At 45.0% G+C, this 15,775-nt stretch overlaps 3 protein-coding genes and 1 non-coding gene across 5 annotated transcripts; 2 read left to right on the forward strand and 2 right to left on the reverse strand.

Moving 5' to 3' along the window:
• Window positions 1-46: 46 nt before the first annotated feature.
• On the reverse strand, window positions 47-2,061 carry LOC121308832 (cytochrome c oxidase assembly protein COX14 homolog). The gene is made up of 2 exons (XM_041241502.1): window positions 1,961-2,061; window positions 47-576 (listed from the first exon to the last, which is right to left on the reverse strand). Exon 2 carries the CDS (start codon window positions 564-566, stop codon window positions 393-395), a length of 174 nt encoding a protein of 57 aa, XP_041097436.1. The 5' UTR covers window positions 567-576; window positions 1,961-2,061; the 3' UTR covers window positions 47-392.
• A 218-nt stretch (window positions 2,062-2,279) lies between these two features.
• On the forward strand, window positions 2,280-2,353 carry trnai-aau. Its single transcript has one exon. It is a non-coding gene; the product is annotated as a tRNA-Ile (tRNA).
• A 126-nt stretch (window positions 2,354-2,479) lies between these two features.
• LOC121308827 (NACHT, LRR and PYD domains-containing protein 12-like) lies at window positions 2,480-10,375 on the reverse strand. Of its 2 annotated transcripts, none has more exons than XM_041241497.1 (10): window positions 10,298-10,375; window positions 9,340-9,423; window positions 7,174-8,830; window positions 6,523-6,696; window positions 5,980-6,153; window positions 5,397-5,570; window positions 4,855-5,028; window positions 4,561-4,734; window positions 3,938-4,102; window positions 2,480-3,559 (listed from the first exon to the last, which is right to left on the reverse strand). In XM_041241497.1, exons 2-10 carry the CDS (start codon window positions 9,401-9,403, stop codon window positions 3,478-3,480), a joined length of 2,838 nt encoding a protein of 945 aa, XP_041097431.1. In that variant the 5' UTR covers window positions 9,404-9,423; window positions 10,298-10,375; the 3' UTR covers window positions 2,480-3,477. The 2 variants fall into 2 exon arrangements, with proteins under 2 accessions (XP_041097431.1, XP_041097430.1); XM_041241496.1 differs by lacking the exon at window positions 10,298-10,375 and adding an exon at window positions 9,808-9,899.
• On the forward strand, window positions 10,282-13,314 carry LOC121308828 (pre-miRNA 5'-monophosphate methyltransferase). Its single transcript, XM_041241498.1, has 3 exons — window positions 10,282-10,368; window positions 10,457-10,696; window positions 11,884-13,314. Exons 2-3 carry the CDS (start codon window positions 10,475-10,477, stop codon window positions 12,517-12,519), a joined length of 858 nt encoding a protein of 285 aa, XP_041097432.1. The 5' UTR covers window positions 10,282-10,368; window positions 10,457-10,474; the 3' UTR covers window positions 12,520-13,314.
• The last annotated feature ends 2,461 nt before the right edge of the window (window positions 13,315-15,775 follow it).

Consider the following 15,775-nt stretch of genomic DNA (forward strand, 5'->3'; position numbering starts at 1 on the left):
GCTCCTATAGCACTGCACAAAAGTGATTGACTATCAGATAGAGAACTGCATGGAAAAAAAAACACATTTAATCATTTCAGTTTACATTCTTTGAACCCAGTAACACACAAAAGGTGCATGACACACACAAAGCACAGGGATGCCATGCAAAATCAGTATCGAGGCACATTACTGTAAAAGGCCAAATGCTTGGAGCCTGCAAACATATCAACAGTCCCTTTATCTTGGATGCAATCTTATTTTGGAGCTTGCAGTGCTGTATTGTAAATCCCTCTGGCAATACATATTTTACAAATCTCTTGGCACGGTTGTATTAGTGTTGCATCCTTCCAGAGCAAATGAAATATACAGTATGCAGTGTGTGTATAAGGGTGGCACAGTCCGGGGGCGTGTCAGTCCTTGAGGATCTCTGATTGGTTCTCTGCAGCTTCCCGTAGTAGTTTCTGCCGCTGGTAGTAACGATAGCCTCGCATGGTGCACAGGAACCCGCCATAGACCGTGAGCAGCATCATGGTGCCCGAGAACACGCGGTACCCCACGTCAGCGATCCGCTTCCCAAACACCATGGCGACCAACCTGCACGGCAACACAGACACCGTCATTAACAAGAGCCTGTGCTACACACACACACAGTCATTAACAAGAGCCTGTGCTACACACACACACACAAACAGTCATTAACACAGACCCACTGGCCTCTCCTTTCTGTTTTTTTTTCCCCAGAATTGTGTTTTATTAAATGTTATGACAACAAACAAATACATACAAGAAATAAAATTGTCATCAAAAACTACTACAGTGTTTTTTTTTCTTTTTAGATTAGACATGTTTAGACTGTCGCATCGGGGCTCTATGATACACACTGATGTCTCGGGAGTGAACATGATCTTGCACAGCTAAATAATTGAATGGCAGTTTGATTGTGATGTCATTTCCAGAGGATATAAAGGTATTACACCACATGGATACATTATCTTTTTTTGACTAGGATGAAGCAGGACACTTCCTAGGTCACAAGTAATCAGGGTGGAGATCAATTCCTGTTTTTCAATTTGCAATTCCTTTTCCAAATCAATTCCCAGTTCCAATTCCTTCAAAGGATTGATATTTTAGAGATTGCTGAGCTGCTTTCATTTGAAGCCTATGTAACTGAATAACGTTGATTAAACAGCTGAAGTAATTCGCTGCCACTGTGAGAAGCTCATTTTTACAGAATTCTGCTCATTGCAATTAAGAGCAGTAATGTGTTGGGACTGATTAAAAGGGAACTGGGAAAAGATTTTAAAAAGGAACTGGAATTGGAACTGACCCGACACACAGCGAGTCTGCATTATAATAATTACACCGATACACACCAAGAATTTTTCATGGGAGTGTATTTGAAACAAACCTGTAGAAATAAGCCTCCTGTCGCACAGCGGTCTGATCCATTCCCGGTTCGGCTCGGAGTTTAATAAGACACACGCGAGCCTGTTACCGGTACACTGGGGCTAATCCAGCACCTGGAATGGGCGACACTGTTATGCAACAGAAGTCTTATTTCCACGAGCTAGGTAGCTGGGTACACGCTATTTTTGCTTTTAAAAGACTCAAATAGTAATCACGTGTGTTTGTTTGTTTTGGAAACGACGAGTGTTTCTCCTAAAAGCCACGACACGATGCTAAATTACCTAAGGCTATATTACTTATTATAGTTGTGCAAACTGAAAATGTACACTATACACAGCAGTGCGTGACACGTGTCAAAAATAACTACATGTATTTGAGATATCATTTGTTAATAATTTATCACAAGTACACGTAACGACGTTTGAAATTGCGATTTTAGTTTCGACCATTATTCAAACTCGAAGATACGCCACAACACGTTCCAGTTATCAGATTTATAAATACTCTATTATTATTATTGTTGTTGTTGTTGTTGTTGTTGTCAGATTCAGGGTATTTTATTCAATCTTACCTCTGATGTAATAATGCGATGCGATGCTCCACTTCAATGTCAGAAGAGTACTTGCAACACGTGATTTGGAGGTACGGGACGCTTAGGGACAAAATACACAGCCTGAAAACTCGCGAGAAAAAAAAAAAAAACTCGGTACGGAATTAAAACAGTGTTGTGATTGTTATTAAAATGTAGGCCTAGTTGAACTATTGTACCTGTCAATGTGAAGGGCGTGCGCTGTGTTCAACAATGTAATATATTCTACTGTAAATGTTAGAAAAATAAAAATCAACGCGTTAGCTACCAGAGTAGATTGTGCAGCTAACTTATCCACTCCGGCCGGTTAGCTCAGTTGGTTAGAGCGTGGTGCTAATAACGCCAAGGTCGCGGGTTCGATCCCCGTACGGGCCACTCTTTTATTCTATTTATTATTTTATGTTATTTTAGAAATAATACGGTAAATATGTTTTCATTTTTAACAACTTTATTATAATCAAAATACATATAGCTAATTTTGTTTTAAAAAAAAAAAAAGCATGACATGGAATTTTTTTGAGCTGCAAACATGAAATGCTACACAAAATGTCAACCAGATAACGACAATTTCCCCATTTCTTCTGATACGTAATTTAATTGCACGGTTAAAATGATGTAACTGGAACTTGAACTTCCCTATCCTATTCTATGCTTTCACGTCCCCTCCTTCTCAAGCCACTTTTAAATGCAATTACACTATGCTTTTACAAAGTAAAAAAAAAGAAAGAAAGAAAGAAATATTACAACTAGTTAAAGCAGCTCGCTTTCAATTCCATTTCCCCTCTTTGTTTCATTGTAAATCAATACTACGGAAAAAAATAAGAAATCATACACTTCACATATTGACTATAAAATGGTTTTATTGGTAGAAACTCATTCAAAAAAATAGCAAGCAAGTCGACAACATCCGCCCCTCGCATCACGACTAAATTAAAAATCAGCCACATCATGAAACGATTGATATAGGAGCCCTGCAGTCCCAGTATGCACACAGACAGACAGACAGGAGGACAGATTCCTTTATATACCCCCCCCCCCCAGTCTAAAGAAGGTTCTTTTCAGGTTTCATCTAAACTTGACAAGCCAGTCTCTGGATATATGCATAACTGTACCGTGTGACGTACACAAGCACAGTGTGCAAGGGCGATCACCTCCGGTAATATTAGCATCAGTGATGATACTAATTGAAGCCACACACAGTATTAAGCATACGAAAGCAGGTCCTACGTGGCTGCAGTACAGTGTATTGAACCCAAATGTTAATTTCTGCATGCTTGCACACCAAACCACAGGAATGCTCTGGTTACAATGATATGATAGCTGATCAAACAGGGCCCTCCTCCTGGCAAACTTTCTCATCTCCTGGGTTACTTACATAAAAAGAAAATGTTTAGATGGATTATGAATGCAGTTTGATTGGTGCTGCTTTTGTTAACGATGCGGAAAGGTTCTGTGCAGCTGTAACATACACATTTCTTTAAATGCAGTTGAGGAATTCTTTACAGAGAGATGTGCCTTCCGGGGGTGTCCAGCTCAAGCAGGACATCCAGGCTTTCTTCAGAAAAGTCTGCCTCCGACAAACTGAAAGACAGAAAGCAGATAGAAAGCTTGCAATGTCACATCCTTGAATGCCAGGTTATTTATTGGAAAATCCTTGGGGAGACTGGGGACCCTTCTCAAGGAATATAAACACAGGGATCAACCTCGGCTGTGTTTGCATACAGTAAGTATTAGATGGAGTCTCTCAATACAAGATCATGGTTCATACATTAAGTACAGAATGCATCTTCTGCTTTTTATGTGTGTCTTGGGCCACAACAGAGTAAAGCCTTGAATCTTCTTATGTTTCCAAAAACAAACTCTAAATAATGCAAGCACCCCACCCACCTGTTGTGCACGCTCTGTGTTCTGTAGGGTCCCAACACTGCATGAAGCATGTTGAGCGTCACAGATACTTACAGGATTTCCTTGAGGGTGCTGGCCGCTATCATCTGTCTGAATGCTGGGACCGAGGCATCTGTGAATCCATTGTTGCTCAGATCCAGGACAGACAGGGTCCGGCTTGTAGTGAGTGCCGAGGAGAGATCCCCCACACAGGTGTCTGTGAGACTGGTGAGGTCCAGGCTGGAAGGAGGCACAGGTGTTAGATTCCTTACATTCTAAATACATGACTGATGATAAGGGATTATGTTCAGGTCACCCTGTCTCTCTTACATAACGTTCCCATTTTCAGTTTTTATCTCAACACATTTTCCCCAGAAATTTTTTGGAGTTTATTTTACAAATATTAAAATAGGCACAAAATCAGTAAAAATGTGTTTTTAATGGAAACATTGGGAAAAATTGGGGGAAAAAAAACAATTCTCAGTATACACACTTTACACGTGGAATAAGATATGCAGCAGTTTTGGTTTCTGATTAAGTTTAATGTCCCTGGCATGTATGATGAAGCAGAATCTGTGCACAAAGTCTGTTTCTCCTCTCATGGCTTCTGCTTTTTGAGATACTGTAGTTGTAATACACCAGCAGTGACTATCCTCTGTCCTGTCCTGTCCTACATGTTGTTAGAAAGGTTCATTCACTTTAGCCTCTCCAGTTTGCAGTTTGGGTTCCTCAGAGCAGCACACAGCACTTTCACCCCGGAGTCCCCCAGTTTGTTCACTGCCAGCTCCAGCTCTCTCAGACTGCAGTGACCGGAACACAGAACCGAGGCAATATCCTGGCAGAGCTCAGAGGTGAGATCGCAGTGAGACAGCCTGTGGGGAGACAGAGGACACCAAAAACCTGAGATCTAGCTTACATGAAGATCAGCACTGCAAAGCATGGTGCAAAGGAGCAGGGAAAGAAAGGGTTCCTCTGTGTGTTGCATCACTCACCCCAGACTCTCCACCTTGCAGCCTGGCTCCTGCAGAGCAGCACACAGCACCCTCCCACCTGCACTGCCCAGCTCATTGTTCCCCAGCTGCAGCCTTCTCAGGAGGGAGTGCTTTGCCTGCAGAGCTGAAGCTAAACCCTGACAGCACTCAGAGGTGAGGTAGCAATCGGACAGCCTGCAGAACCAAGAAACAGCCTCAACGTTAATTCAATGACAAAACGTGTTGGGGCTGAAATAGAAACAAAATGGTGTTGTTGAGTTTTTATATCAGAGATGGACTGCTGTTGCATAGCAGTTTGACCCATTCCAGGTTTTACTACAAGCTTGATTAGTCACAGTGCACTGGTAACCTGCTCAGCTGTGTCTTATTAAACTCATAGTAAAACCATGGATGGACCAAACTGCTGTGCAGATTTTCTCTGTAGGGTCTAAATTATTTAAATGGAAAAAGGAGAGTGGTGCAGTTGGCACACACACTAACCCCTCATGCCTTTCCACCTCCCAGCACCTGTTTCCCACCACCCAAGAGCCTGGTTGACTTACTCGAGATCCTGCAGTTTACAGTTCGGATCCCTCATTGCAGCAGACAGCCACTTCAGCCCCGAATCCTCCAGTTCATTAGCGCTCAGGTAGAGTGAGTGCAGGCAGGAGTGGCTGCAGCACAGGGCCGAGGCGAGGTCCTCACAGCCCCCAGCTGTCAGCTCACAGCTGCTCAGCCTGTGCAGATCATCTCGGTTATTTAAACCATTTTAATAAGACGCAGACATCAGTCAAGCACAGAAATGAATTCTTACAGCTAGAGATGCGACAGCGATGGGAATATTCAAGCAAACATATGGTGGCAAGAAAAACCATGTTCGGACTCATTCTTAAAAGAGAATTTATAAACGACTGTCAAAAAGATGCCAAGGAAACCAGTGCATGAACGGCGTCCTGAAATAAATAAGATTCCGCTATCGCTGTCCTCCTTTCTTCAATAGCTATCTATAATATTGTACACATCATTCTTTTGTTTTCCACCAGCCTATTCAAAATGAAAGGATTTTCGATGTTTCCATTTTGAAAGAATATGTCTCAACACAAATTACTATTTATTGCACTGAAACCACTGATATGAAGGACCCACCCCAGCGTCTCCAGCTTGCAGTTTGGATCCCTCAGCCCAGCAGACAGACGCTTCAATCCTGAATCCCCCAGCTGGTTGAAGCTCAGATCCAGCTCTGCCAGGCTTGAGTGGTCTGTACTGAGAGCAGCGGCGAGATCCTCACAGCAATCAGCCGTGAACGAGCAGCCCCTCAGCCTGCAGAGATTGGGAGGCAAGTTGCTATGCGATCATACATGTGGGGTGTTAGCATAAGGACTCATTAGCCAAAACATTTGTTTACTTGACATGTGTTTGATGTGATCAACCTATATCCTGATGAGACATGGCTGTATTGCATCTTACAGTACTGGGGACAATTTGGAGGACCAGAACCAATCTGTCAGTACATGTAAACCCTGTTCTGTGTACCTCATTGCATAAATAAGAACATTAACTTTAAAGGGTTAAGGTCAGAATTGAGTTCTGGGTTAGGGTTAGGGTTAAGCTCAGAATTGAGTTCTGGGTGAGGGTTAGGGTTAGGGTTAGGGTTTGGGTTAAGCTCAGAATTGAGTTCTGGGTACTCACACCAGGTTCTGTATTTTGCAGTTTGAGTCCTTCATCCCGGTACACAGCAGTTTGATTCCAGAATCCTCCAAAGGGTTGCTATTCAGATCCAGGGCTGTGAGGCGAGACTGCTGCGAGGAGAGAGCGGAGGCCAGTACTTCACAACTCCCTGGGGTCAGTCGACAGTTCTTCAGGCTGCAGAGATTAGGGAATAGAAAGCTATGGTTGTAAAAGAAAACTTTTTCACAAACCTTTGAATGTCTGAATAAACTCTGCTTGAAATGTATTCACTGGCAAAAATGACAAGTTTCGTGTTCGTTCTTGCAACAGAATTTATAAAAGATATCAAAGATTATTCAGAGACTACATTTATTTTAAACTGCTCGGTTAACAGATTTAGCAGTAATTTTGGATTACTTTACCTAAATCACCGGGAGGTAGTCCGAGACTAGTGCTAATCAGGGTCTGAAACCAGCTCTTAATCATTTTTACCTTATTTCCATCCCTGAGTGTGCCAACTATAAAGATGCTACACTACAAGTGGAGTTTCCAGAACATAAAAAATATGAGGTTGGCACCTTCAGTGGGTTATAATAACACATTAGCGGCACTTCATGCAAGATACCTGAAGGAGATGCTTAATTAGAAAATATAATTGTGAGCAGCACTTACTCAATTTTCTGACAGCTTCTGAAAGCCGGCAGCAGTCTGTCGAAGCCTGTCTCTGTGAAGGAGGATCCCATTAGTCTGAACTCTGGAAGATCTTGGCAGCAGCTGGAAACAGAGAGCAGCACTGTGCAGTCCAGATCGCTGAAAGTGTTGTACGAAAGACTACGACAAATCTCCTTCGCGAACTCCGTTGTTATCAAACTCTTGTTCTGAGTTTCATAGAGGAATCGAAGGGCGGTTAGAAGCTTCTTTTTCCTGTGGTCCTGCAGAGCCTGCTGTGCTGTGCCTTTCAACCATTCCTGGACCGTTTCTGCCCTGCCCCTCCCAAACTCTACCAGCATCGCATCCACAGGTTTCATTACAGCGGGCTCAGAAATTCCTGCCAGGAAGAGCATCAGGATCTGGAAATGAACGTCGCTCTGGCTGTCCGTCTTCTTGAGGAACTCTTTGAGGTCTGCTGAGGTGTCGAAGAGCAAGTAACAGGCAGCCAAAAACTGCTGCAAGGGGGGGACAGCAAAGGTGTAGCTCCAGCGCCCCTGCAGGCTCTCTCTCTGGAAAATCCCAGGGAGGAACCGCTTGGGGAATGTGAGGCCGAATGAGCACAGGTCCTCATCGTAAAACACAGAGAGCCCTTCAGACACGCCGTGGAAAGCCAGCTTTCCCAGTTTCAGCAGGGCCCCCCGCTTCTCTCTTGCTTTACCTGGGGCCGGGAGCATGTTGCCCCAAACGAAGTTCACCAACATCTCACTCACAGTTTCCAGCTCTCGCTCTCGCGCAGCCGAGCAGGACTTGAGCACAGAGGCGAAGATGGAACAGAAAGAAGGGCTGAAGCACAGGGAGTACAGACCGTCGTTCTGCTCCACGTAACGGAAGGCTTCATCGGCAACCCGACTGCCACCAAATAACTTCCCGAAGAATCTCTTCCTCTGTTCCGGGGCGAATCCGTAAATCTCGGCATAGAGATCGACTTTGCCAGTGTCCAGTAGTTCGAAGAGGGATGACGAGGTCGTCCGGCTTGTGATGAGCACTGAGCAGCCGTTCAGTAAAGCCTGGGCCAGGAGGCTGGAGACCAGCTTGTGAACAGGAGCGGCTTCCTCCACGTTGGAACAGAGCTGCGCCCTCGGGAAATCCAGGCTGTGCTTGTACTGGTCCAAGCCATCAAAAATGAACAAGAGGGATTCCGGTCTCTGCAGAATTTCTCCCAAGTCCTTCCCCTTGAGGTGTTTGTGCTGCCAGGCGATGAGACCAACTAGAGATACCGCCTCCTTCTGGAGGATGTTTAGCTCCCAGAATTTAAACAGGAACACGAACGCAAACTTCTCAAGCCCCTTTCCATTGACCCAGTCAAACGCCAGCTTCTGCACTTCGGTGGTTTTTCCGATCCCTTCCACTCCGCCCAGCGCTACAATGTTGGGGGCTTTATCGGTACCCCTGTCCCTCTCAAATAGTTGTCCAGTGCTGATCAGTCTAGTCCTCAGGTCCGCGAGACGTCTCCCAGTCTCCAGGAAATCGGCCCTGCCTGGGGCCAGCTGAACAGCGATCACTGGCTCTACGTATTGGTTCCTCAAAACTGCTTGCTCAGGGCTGCTAGGAAGAGACTGGTCATCTGCAGACTCAGGACTCTGAGGGAACAAGGCTGCTTTGTGTGTTTTCTGCAAATCTGTGAACGAAATAAAAGACCATAATGGCATAAGACAAGGCTTGCTTGAAACTCACACTAGCCCTACTGCTGAACCCCGTCCTCGGTTTCAGACCTCCTCTTGTTCAGGTATCAGTAGATGCCAGGAGTTTGAACAATCAGGCCTCTGCTAAATCCAAACTGATCCCACAGCACTAAGAAGTCTCACCTGAGTCTGTGTAAGTTTACCAATAGAAGCTGTGCATGCAGCTGTAAGTAAGTGAGGAACAACATTTTTAACATCAAACTCCTGGCTCCAGATCATTTGCATAATACACTTACTCAAAAAAAAAAACAGGACTGGGTGTGCATTTCAAGCATGACATATGTTAACTTTACTGATTTTCAAATCACTCTAGGAACGTCAGCAGTCACTATTGTTTTTAAAAGGCCTCCAGCACAATACACCACATTTCCATTCTGTGAGGAATATTACTAATCTAAGTCACATCTGTTTCTGATGTGTTAACCAGTAACACTGTAGATCTTACTGCATAGAGTAGCGGCCCTTTCTCGTCCGGTGCGTTTCGCTGATTTCTGAGTGCCAGTGGACATTGTTGCTCAGGAGAAACTGGCTGTTCAAATAAAACACATAAGGACATTAGAATAGATAGAAATACCCTACACACACAGGGGGGATACAACTGCACGATCATCATGACACTGCATTAAGCAACATTTCTTTGGAACTTCCTGTGCGTTTGTTGCTACATGATTTCCAGTGAGAGACGAAGCCGAACCACCATTACTGATACCAGTATTTTAATACGGGTGGAATGTCATTTAGCAAGCAAACAAAAAGTCGTGCAAATTGTTACAAATCTTTAACATAGTGGAATGCACTGCTGATTCGCGAGTAAATAAATAGGGTATGATAAATACAGTCAGCACGCATTACTGTAACGAGCCTTCTCGGTACTGATTACAGCACCTCGCTTTGTCTCCGGAGAATACCATACCTCACTGTTCGTTTTAACGGAGAATCGATTTTGGTGCGGCGCTGCTGGCGAAGGCTTGTGTTCGAGTTCGTGCCCTGGAAGAACGCGTGCACTCCGGCATTTCACTGTGACGCTTCAAAACGCCCTTCACAAAATAGTGTATTCCCATTTCAGGCTGTTTTTTTTGTTTTTTTTTTATTTGTGGCACGAGCTGTTAGACTGACAACGCATGCGTTTTTGTAAAGTTCACAGTAACTAGTTATAAAACCTGGACTGACACGAACTGCTACGCAACAGCGAGTCTTTCGTTATCTCGCGCGCGTGTCACTGTAACTGTGCTGTTTCAGCACAGCAAAGAGAATTGCATCTCAATAAATATCAATAAATAACGCACAGTGACGGGGACGCATCACCTCACACACAGGGAGCATTTAGCAATGGTAGAATTTTTACTATGGCAGCTGGTTTCACTGCAGTGACAGCAGCTGCACAAAACAAATTCCTACTATACCACTGGTGACGGCCTGTAAAATATAGACACAGCGTTCAGACACGAGGGTATCTCCGGAAACAGCGACGCGGGTAATAATGCAGTCAGTTGCCAAATTGGGGGGTTTAAAAGCAGACCAAAGTTGTTCTGACTGTCGGGTCTTGTTTCCACACGGGGCAGATTGTGTGTTAGAAGAAGATGGCGGTGGACACGGGTAACGTGAATGAAGAAGGAAACCCCGAGATCGATTACAGCGACCCTGGAGCCGCTCTGTTTGGGAATTTTATCAATTATTACAGCTTCAATCCCCCGGAGAATCGACTCAGCCTCATCCCGGCTTCTCTGCTGCAGGAGCTGGGCTACAGCAGAGCCGCAGACCGCGCACCCTTGCTGATGCTCGATGTAGGGTGCAATTCGGGAGTAAGTTGCTTGAGTACAGGCTTTATGCACATACTTTTGTTTAACATTTCATTAAATGTTCCTTTGTTGTTACAAAACACTGGCAGTTTAATAAGCGGTCAAACACATCATTGTAAATACACATTGTGAGGCATCGCTCGAAACGGCACTAGCCTTGCTGCGCCCTGGCGTGCTGCTTCAGAACAACAGTCATTTTAAATGATCAGGAATTTGCACAGCGGGTTGATCCATTCCTACGAGTTTAAATACAGTACTCTTTGAAACGTCCTAGTTCTGATGGACCTGTAATTTAATTTAAAGCCTGGGTTTCCAACAAATTGACTATCGCTCACTAGTACTCTGTCGGTAAAAGAAAAGTAATACCAGCGTCCAGTTACTAAGAGTGCTGACGATAATGTAAACAGCACCGAACTACACAGACCGCGAGTCCCAAGGCTGTAATGCGTCACTGTAATCTGTCGGCAAGAACGCAACTGTTTATCAATATGTTGTTTTATATTTTAAACAACATTGTTATTACGGTGATGTACATGATGGAAATTGTTTGTTTATTAGTTTTAAAATAATGTTTAGTAAAACGTGACCTATTTTTTGACATCGTTAGTACAACCGGCCCTCTTTTCTAATGACGTGTTAAATCTTTTCTTATGATGGGGGTAACAACCCGGTATAAATGTCCACATTTTGTATAAATTTATACATACTTCAAAGATGTAACGTGTTTCAGTAAATTGAAACCCTTAACAAAGTTCGCATCTCGCGCAGGGTGAGAACGCAAACGTCATTAAGCGAGGGTGGCATGCAGGGGCGAGTTAAGGAAGGCTTCAGTTCCGAGTGACTGTTTTGTAAGATTATGAATGCTTATTCACCATTGCTACACCTTGCATTGTTTTTTATGTAAGAATGAACTTGAGAGTGCATGTGTACATTTGTTTGAAGTACTCGCCCAGAGACTCGGACATCAACCATCATTTAAATTTAATTCGCCTCAGGCCAGCTTCAGTTTCTAACCCTGGTTTAATAAGACACTCTTAAGCTTGTTATCTTTACACTGTGGCTATTCAAGATAGTAGAAAAACCTGGAATCGGTTAAAATGCTATGCAATAGGAGTCTTCTTTCCATCCCTGGACTGAGAACACTGGTTCTTGCCTGTGATGTCTGTCTCTCCATACTTGTTTCCTTTTAGGATTTGAGCATCGCCCTGTACAGGCATCTGCTGGGTCTGGAGGACGGCTCTTCACAGCCTGGGGCAGGGGGAGCACTGGGGGGAAGGAAACAGCTCCACCTGCTGGGCTGTGACCTGGATGAGACCCTGATCCAGAGAGCGCAAGAGGGGAATCCGTTCCCCGAGACTGTCACCTTCCTCCCCCTGGACATCACCGACCGCGGGGCCCGCGAGGAGGTCCTGGGGTCCTACCTGGCTCGATGCGGCCGGCCCGCATTCGACCTGTGTGCCTGCCTGGCCGTGACCATGTGGGTCCACCTGAACCATGGGGACCAGGGGCTGCTGGAGCTGCTCTCCTCCCTGGCTGCCCTCTGCCACCATCTGCTGCTGGAGGCCCAGCCCTGGAGGTGCTACCGCTCGGCTGCACGGCGCCTGCGCAGGGCGGGCAGGACGGACTTCGAGCACTTCAAGCAGCTGCGTGTCCGGGGGGTCCTGGGGATCAGGGGCCACCTGGAGTCCCGCTGCGGGATGAAGCTGGTGCGCAGCTTCGGGCACACGGCCTGGGGCAGAAGCCTGCTGCTGTTCCGGAGATGCTGCCCCGAGGAGGAGGAGGAGCCCTCGTCCAAGAAAGTAAAGAAGAGAACCCTGCCAGCCTGAGCTTGTTACCTGTACACTGGGGCTGAGCAGAACCAGAGTGAAGCCTGCAGGGGTGAGACTGCTAGCCATCCCTCACCCTGACTTCATACTGTAGTACTGAATCTGAGATTTCAAATACATTCTGTACAATACATAACAGCAAGCAGTCTCAGAGGCTTTTGGGATTCAGAACCAGGCTGGACCACGTGGGCACATCAGCAGAGGTGTAGGGGATGGGCTTATTCTTCAGAAAGGGGGGCAGTTTCAGTATTTTGCAGCCGAAACCCTGGATGTGGAGGGGATTATTGAAATGGTGTGTCAATGGAATGTGCATTTTATTTCAGATTTTACGTTTTATTCCTGATACTGGACCGTAATTATGATTTTATTTTTGGTTTTTAAGTTTGATTTAGTAATATTACCTGCAACAGTTGACATGCTGTACAGTAAGCAAAGATTTGGGACATTTTCACATTTAGGTGCTGTTACAGTTTTGAACCACAAGGTGGCGGCGATGTGCACTAAAATACTGTAAATGTAAAACTTTCTGTTTGAACACATTACTTTTGTTGCATTTAAGCAGTAAATACAGAATTCTGTATATGTCTGTAAAATATAATAGAGAATTGGCTGTACTCTGTTTATTTGTTTAAATTTTACAGAAGTGACTTTATATTACTGAAATGCCATTTATTTTGCAATGTTTAGTTTATTGGTATATGCATGTAATAGACCCTATAATCTCTGTGTAATTGTTGCTTGTGTTCGTACGCATTCAGCTTCTTTATTAAAAAAAATAAATTGTCAAAAATCAAATCGATAAAAGGGCTATTCTTTGTTGTTATTATTATTATATAGTAAATAATAAACAACAGAACAAAAGGAAATCCTGAATTATTAAAATATGCAAAGATCGGAGTTTTGCAGATTGCCCAGCCTCGAATCCGCGGCCTCTCTCGTAGTGTTACAAAGAGCTGGCCTTCACTTCGATGCGGACTCTTTCCTCCCCGGTTCTTGCAGCGCGGAGGCTGCACCTAATCTTATCTCAGTGTTTTTTATCAGGGAGTTTTGCTGTAAATAGTGCGGAGGAAGACTATCCGGCCAGCGGCACTGTTTATGAAAACATTCTGATATAACCAACCCAAGTTGTACTCGGACAGAGATCGTCTGCAATGAAAACCACAGCGCTTCTTTTCATTGCGTTTGAGTGATTGCACGCTGGAAATCACGTCGGCCTGCTGGGAGTGTAAATGACGTTGCACGCTTTCAACAGCAGAGGGCGCTGCGCTTTTATTCTCACCACACTTTAATGTGTAGTGAATTCAAAGCGCTTATTTCAGGCTGTAGTGGAAATGTCTCATGTGAAGAAGAACGCGTTGGTAATGTTAAACCGCTTTGCTGGAGGGGACTTTGCTATTCGTCTCAATGGGTGTTTTGCACGGTACTTAATTAACTTCCGGTGTTACAGGTAATACGACCCCCTCCTGACCCACCTAGTTTCCTGTGCAGAGTAACAAAGGACGTTGATGGAAGTTGTAGCAGGAAACACCGCCGAAAGTCGTGAAAACAGGAAGATCCCAATATACTGGAAAAAGGACGAGTATGTGGACATGCTCTCCAAGTAGATTTCAAACTCTGAGTTACCTTCAAAGGGAATGAAACAGAGTCGAGTTCATGTGTTCTTCTTGTGCTTTAACTTATTGATTCTGTTTTTGTTCAGTTATCAACTCATGGTTACATTATTATTGTTGTTGTTGTTGTTATTATTATTAACCCTTTCAGTCCTGGCAGGAACATAGGGCCACATGTTAACATACACTGTTGGAATATACTGTCTGTGTTGTCACTCCCAGTAACCCTGTTGAAGGTTCTGTTGTCATTTCTTTCAGCCTCATGAGAAAGTTTCCAGTATGTACAGGCAGTGTGTGGGCTGAAAGCGAGTCATCTTTCTTTCTCACGGAGTGTGTGATAATGCACCTCCCTTGATTTGTGGTTATTTCTGCATAAACTGACAACCACTCCCACTGCCTACACTCACTTCTACTAGGGTGGGACAGGAACCCATGTATGGCAGCCCTGTGGCAATCTAATGAAGTTACTGTATTTATAATGCAGTAATACATCCCCTGCTCCTCTGTGCTGTACCCTGCTCCCCTGTGCTGTACCCTGCTCCCCTGTGCTGTACCCTGCTCCCCTGTGCTGTACCCTGCTCCCCTGTGCTGTACCCTGCTCCCCTGTGCTGTACCCTGCTCCCCTGCTCCTCTGTGCTGTACCCTGCTCCCCTGTGCTGTACCCTGCTCCCCTGTGCTGTACCCTGCTCCCCTGTGCTGTACCCTGCTCCCCTGTGCTGTACCCTGCTCCCCTGTGCTGTACCCTGCTCCCCTGTGCTGTACCCTGCTCCCCTGCTCCTCTGTGCTGTACCCTGCTCCCCTGCTCCCCTGTACTGTACCCTGCTCCCCTGCTCCCCTGCTCCCCTGTACTGTACCCTGCTCCCCTGTGCTGTACCCTGCTCCCCTGTGCTGTACCTCGCTATTTGGTGGAGGGATATTATTTGATTTATTTTTGTGATGCGGTTACCAACATTCTAAGGGTGTACACAGAGATTATATCCCTGTAACTCAGCCAATCAGAGTGCAGGGAATCTTTCCACACACACACACACACACACACACACACACACACACACACACTCTTAAGCTGCCGTGTGCATTTGTACATCAGCTGACATTTTTGCTGGAATAGTCTGCCCCTCGTTGCATTTACTTTGCCGAGTGTTGCATGCAAACACTACCGTTCTAACCAGTTAAGATTTGGGGAAGGTGCGAGTCATACACTGTACAATGAAGCCTCCATTTGTGTAAAATGAAGATGGTTTAGAAGTGTAATCTTCTAGTCCAGCAGCACCCCGGGACGGGAGTGAGAGGCGAATGCCCTGCTCTCAGGAACTGAGAATAGCAATCTGTATCATTCCCTCACTAACTCTGAGGTGAGCACTGTGGTTAAGAGCATCATGGAAGGACGCGTGTCTGAGGGACGGGAAACCCACAAACGAGGGAAGAAATGCATTCTCTGCTGGTAAAAGTGTATATTATAAATAGACTGCAATTTAGCCTTAGCCCCACAATGAAAGCGTAGCAACGTCATCAGAGTAAGCACAGATAACATGGCAAGGCAAAGAAACCGCTTCGTATGTCAACACTTAAACCCGAGAAACAACTCTATTGTAAAAGTAGGTTCTGATACGGGTATAGCATTTCTGCAGTGCAATATCTGTGCT

The sequence above is a fragment of the Polyodon spathula genome, unplaced genomic scaffold (genome assembly GCF_017654505.1).
Source record: "Polyodon spathula isolate WHYD16114869_AA unplaced genomic scaffold, ASM1765450v1 scaffolds_784, whole genome shotgun sequence".
NCBI classification, from domain to species: Eukaryota; Metazoa; Chordata; class Actinopteri; order Acipenseriformes; family Polyodontidae; genus Polyodon; species Polyodon spathula.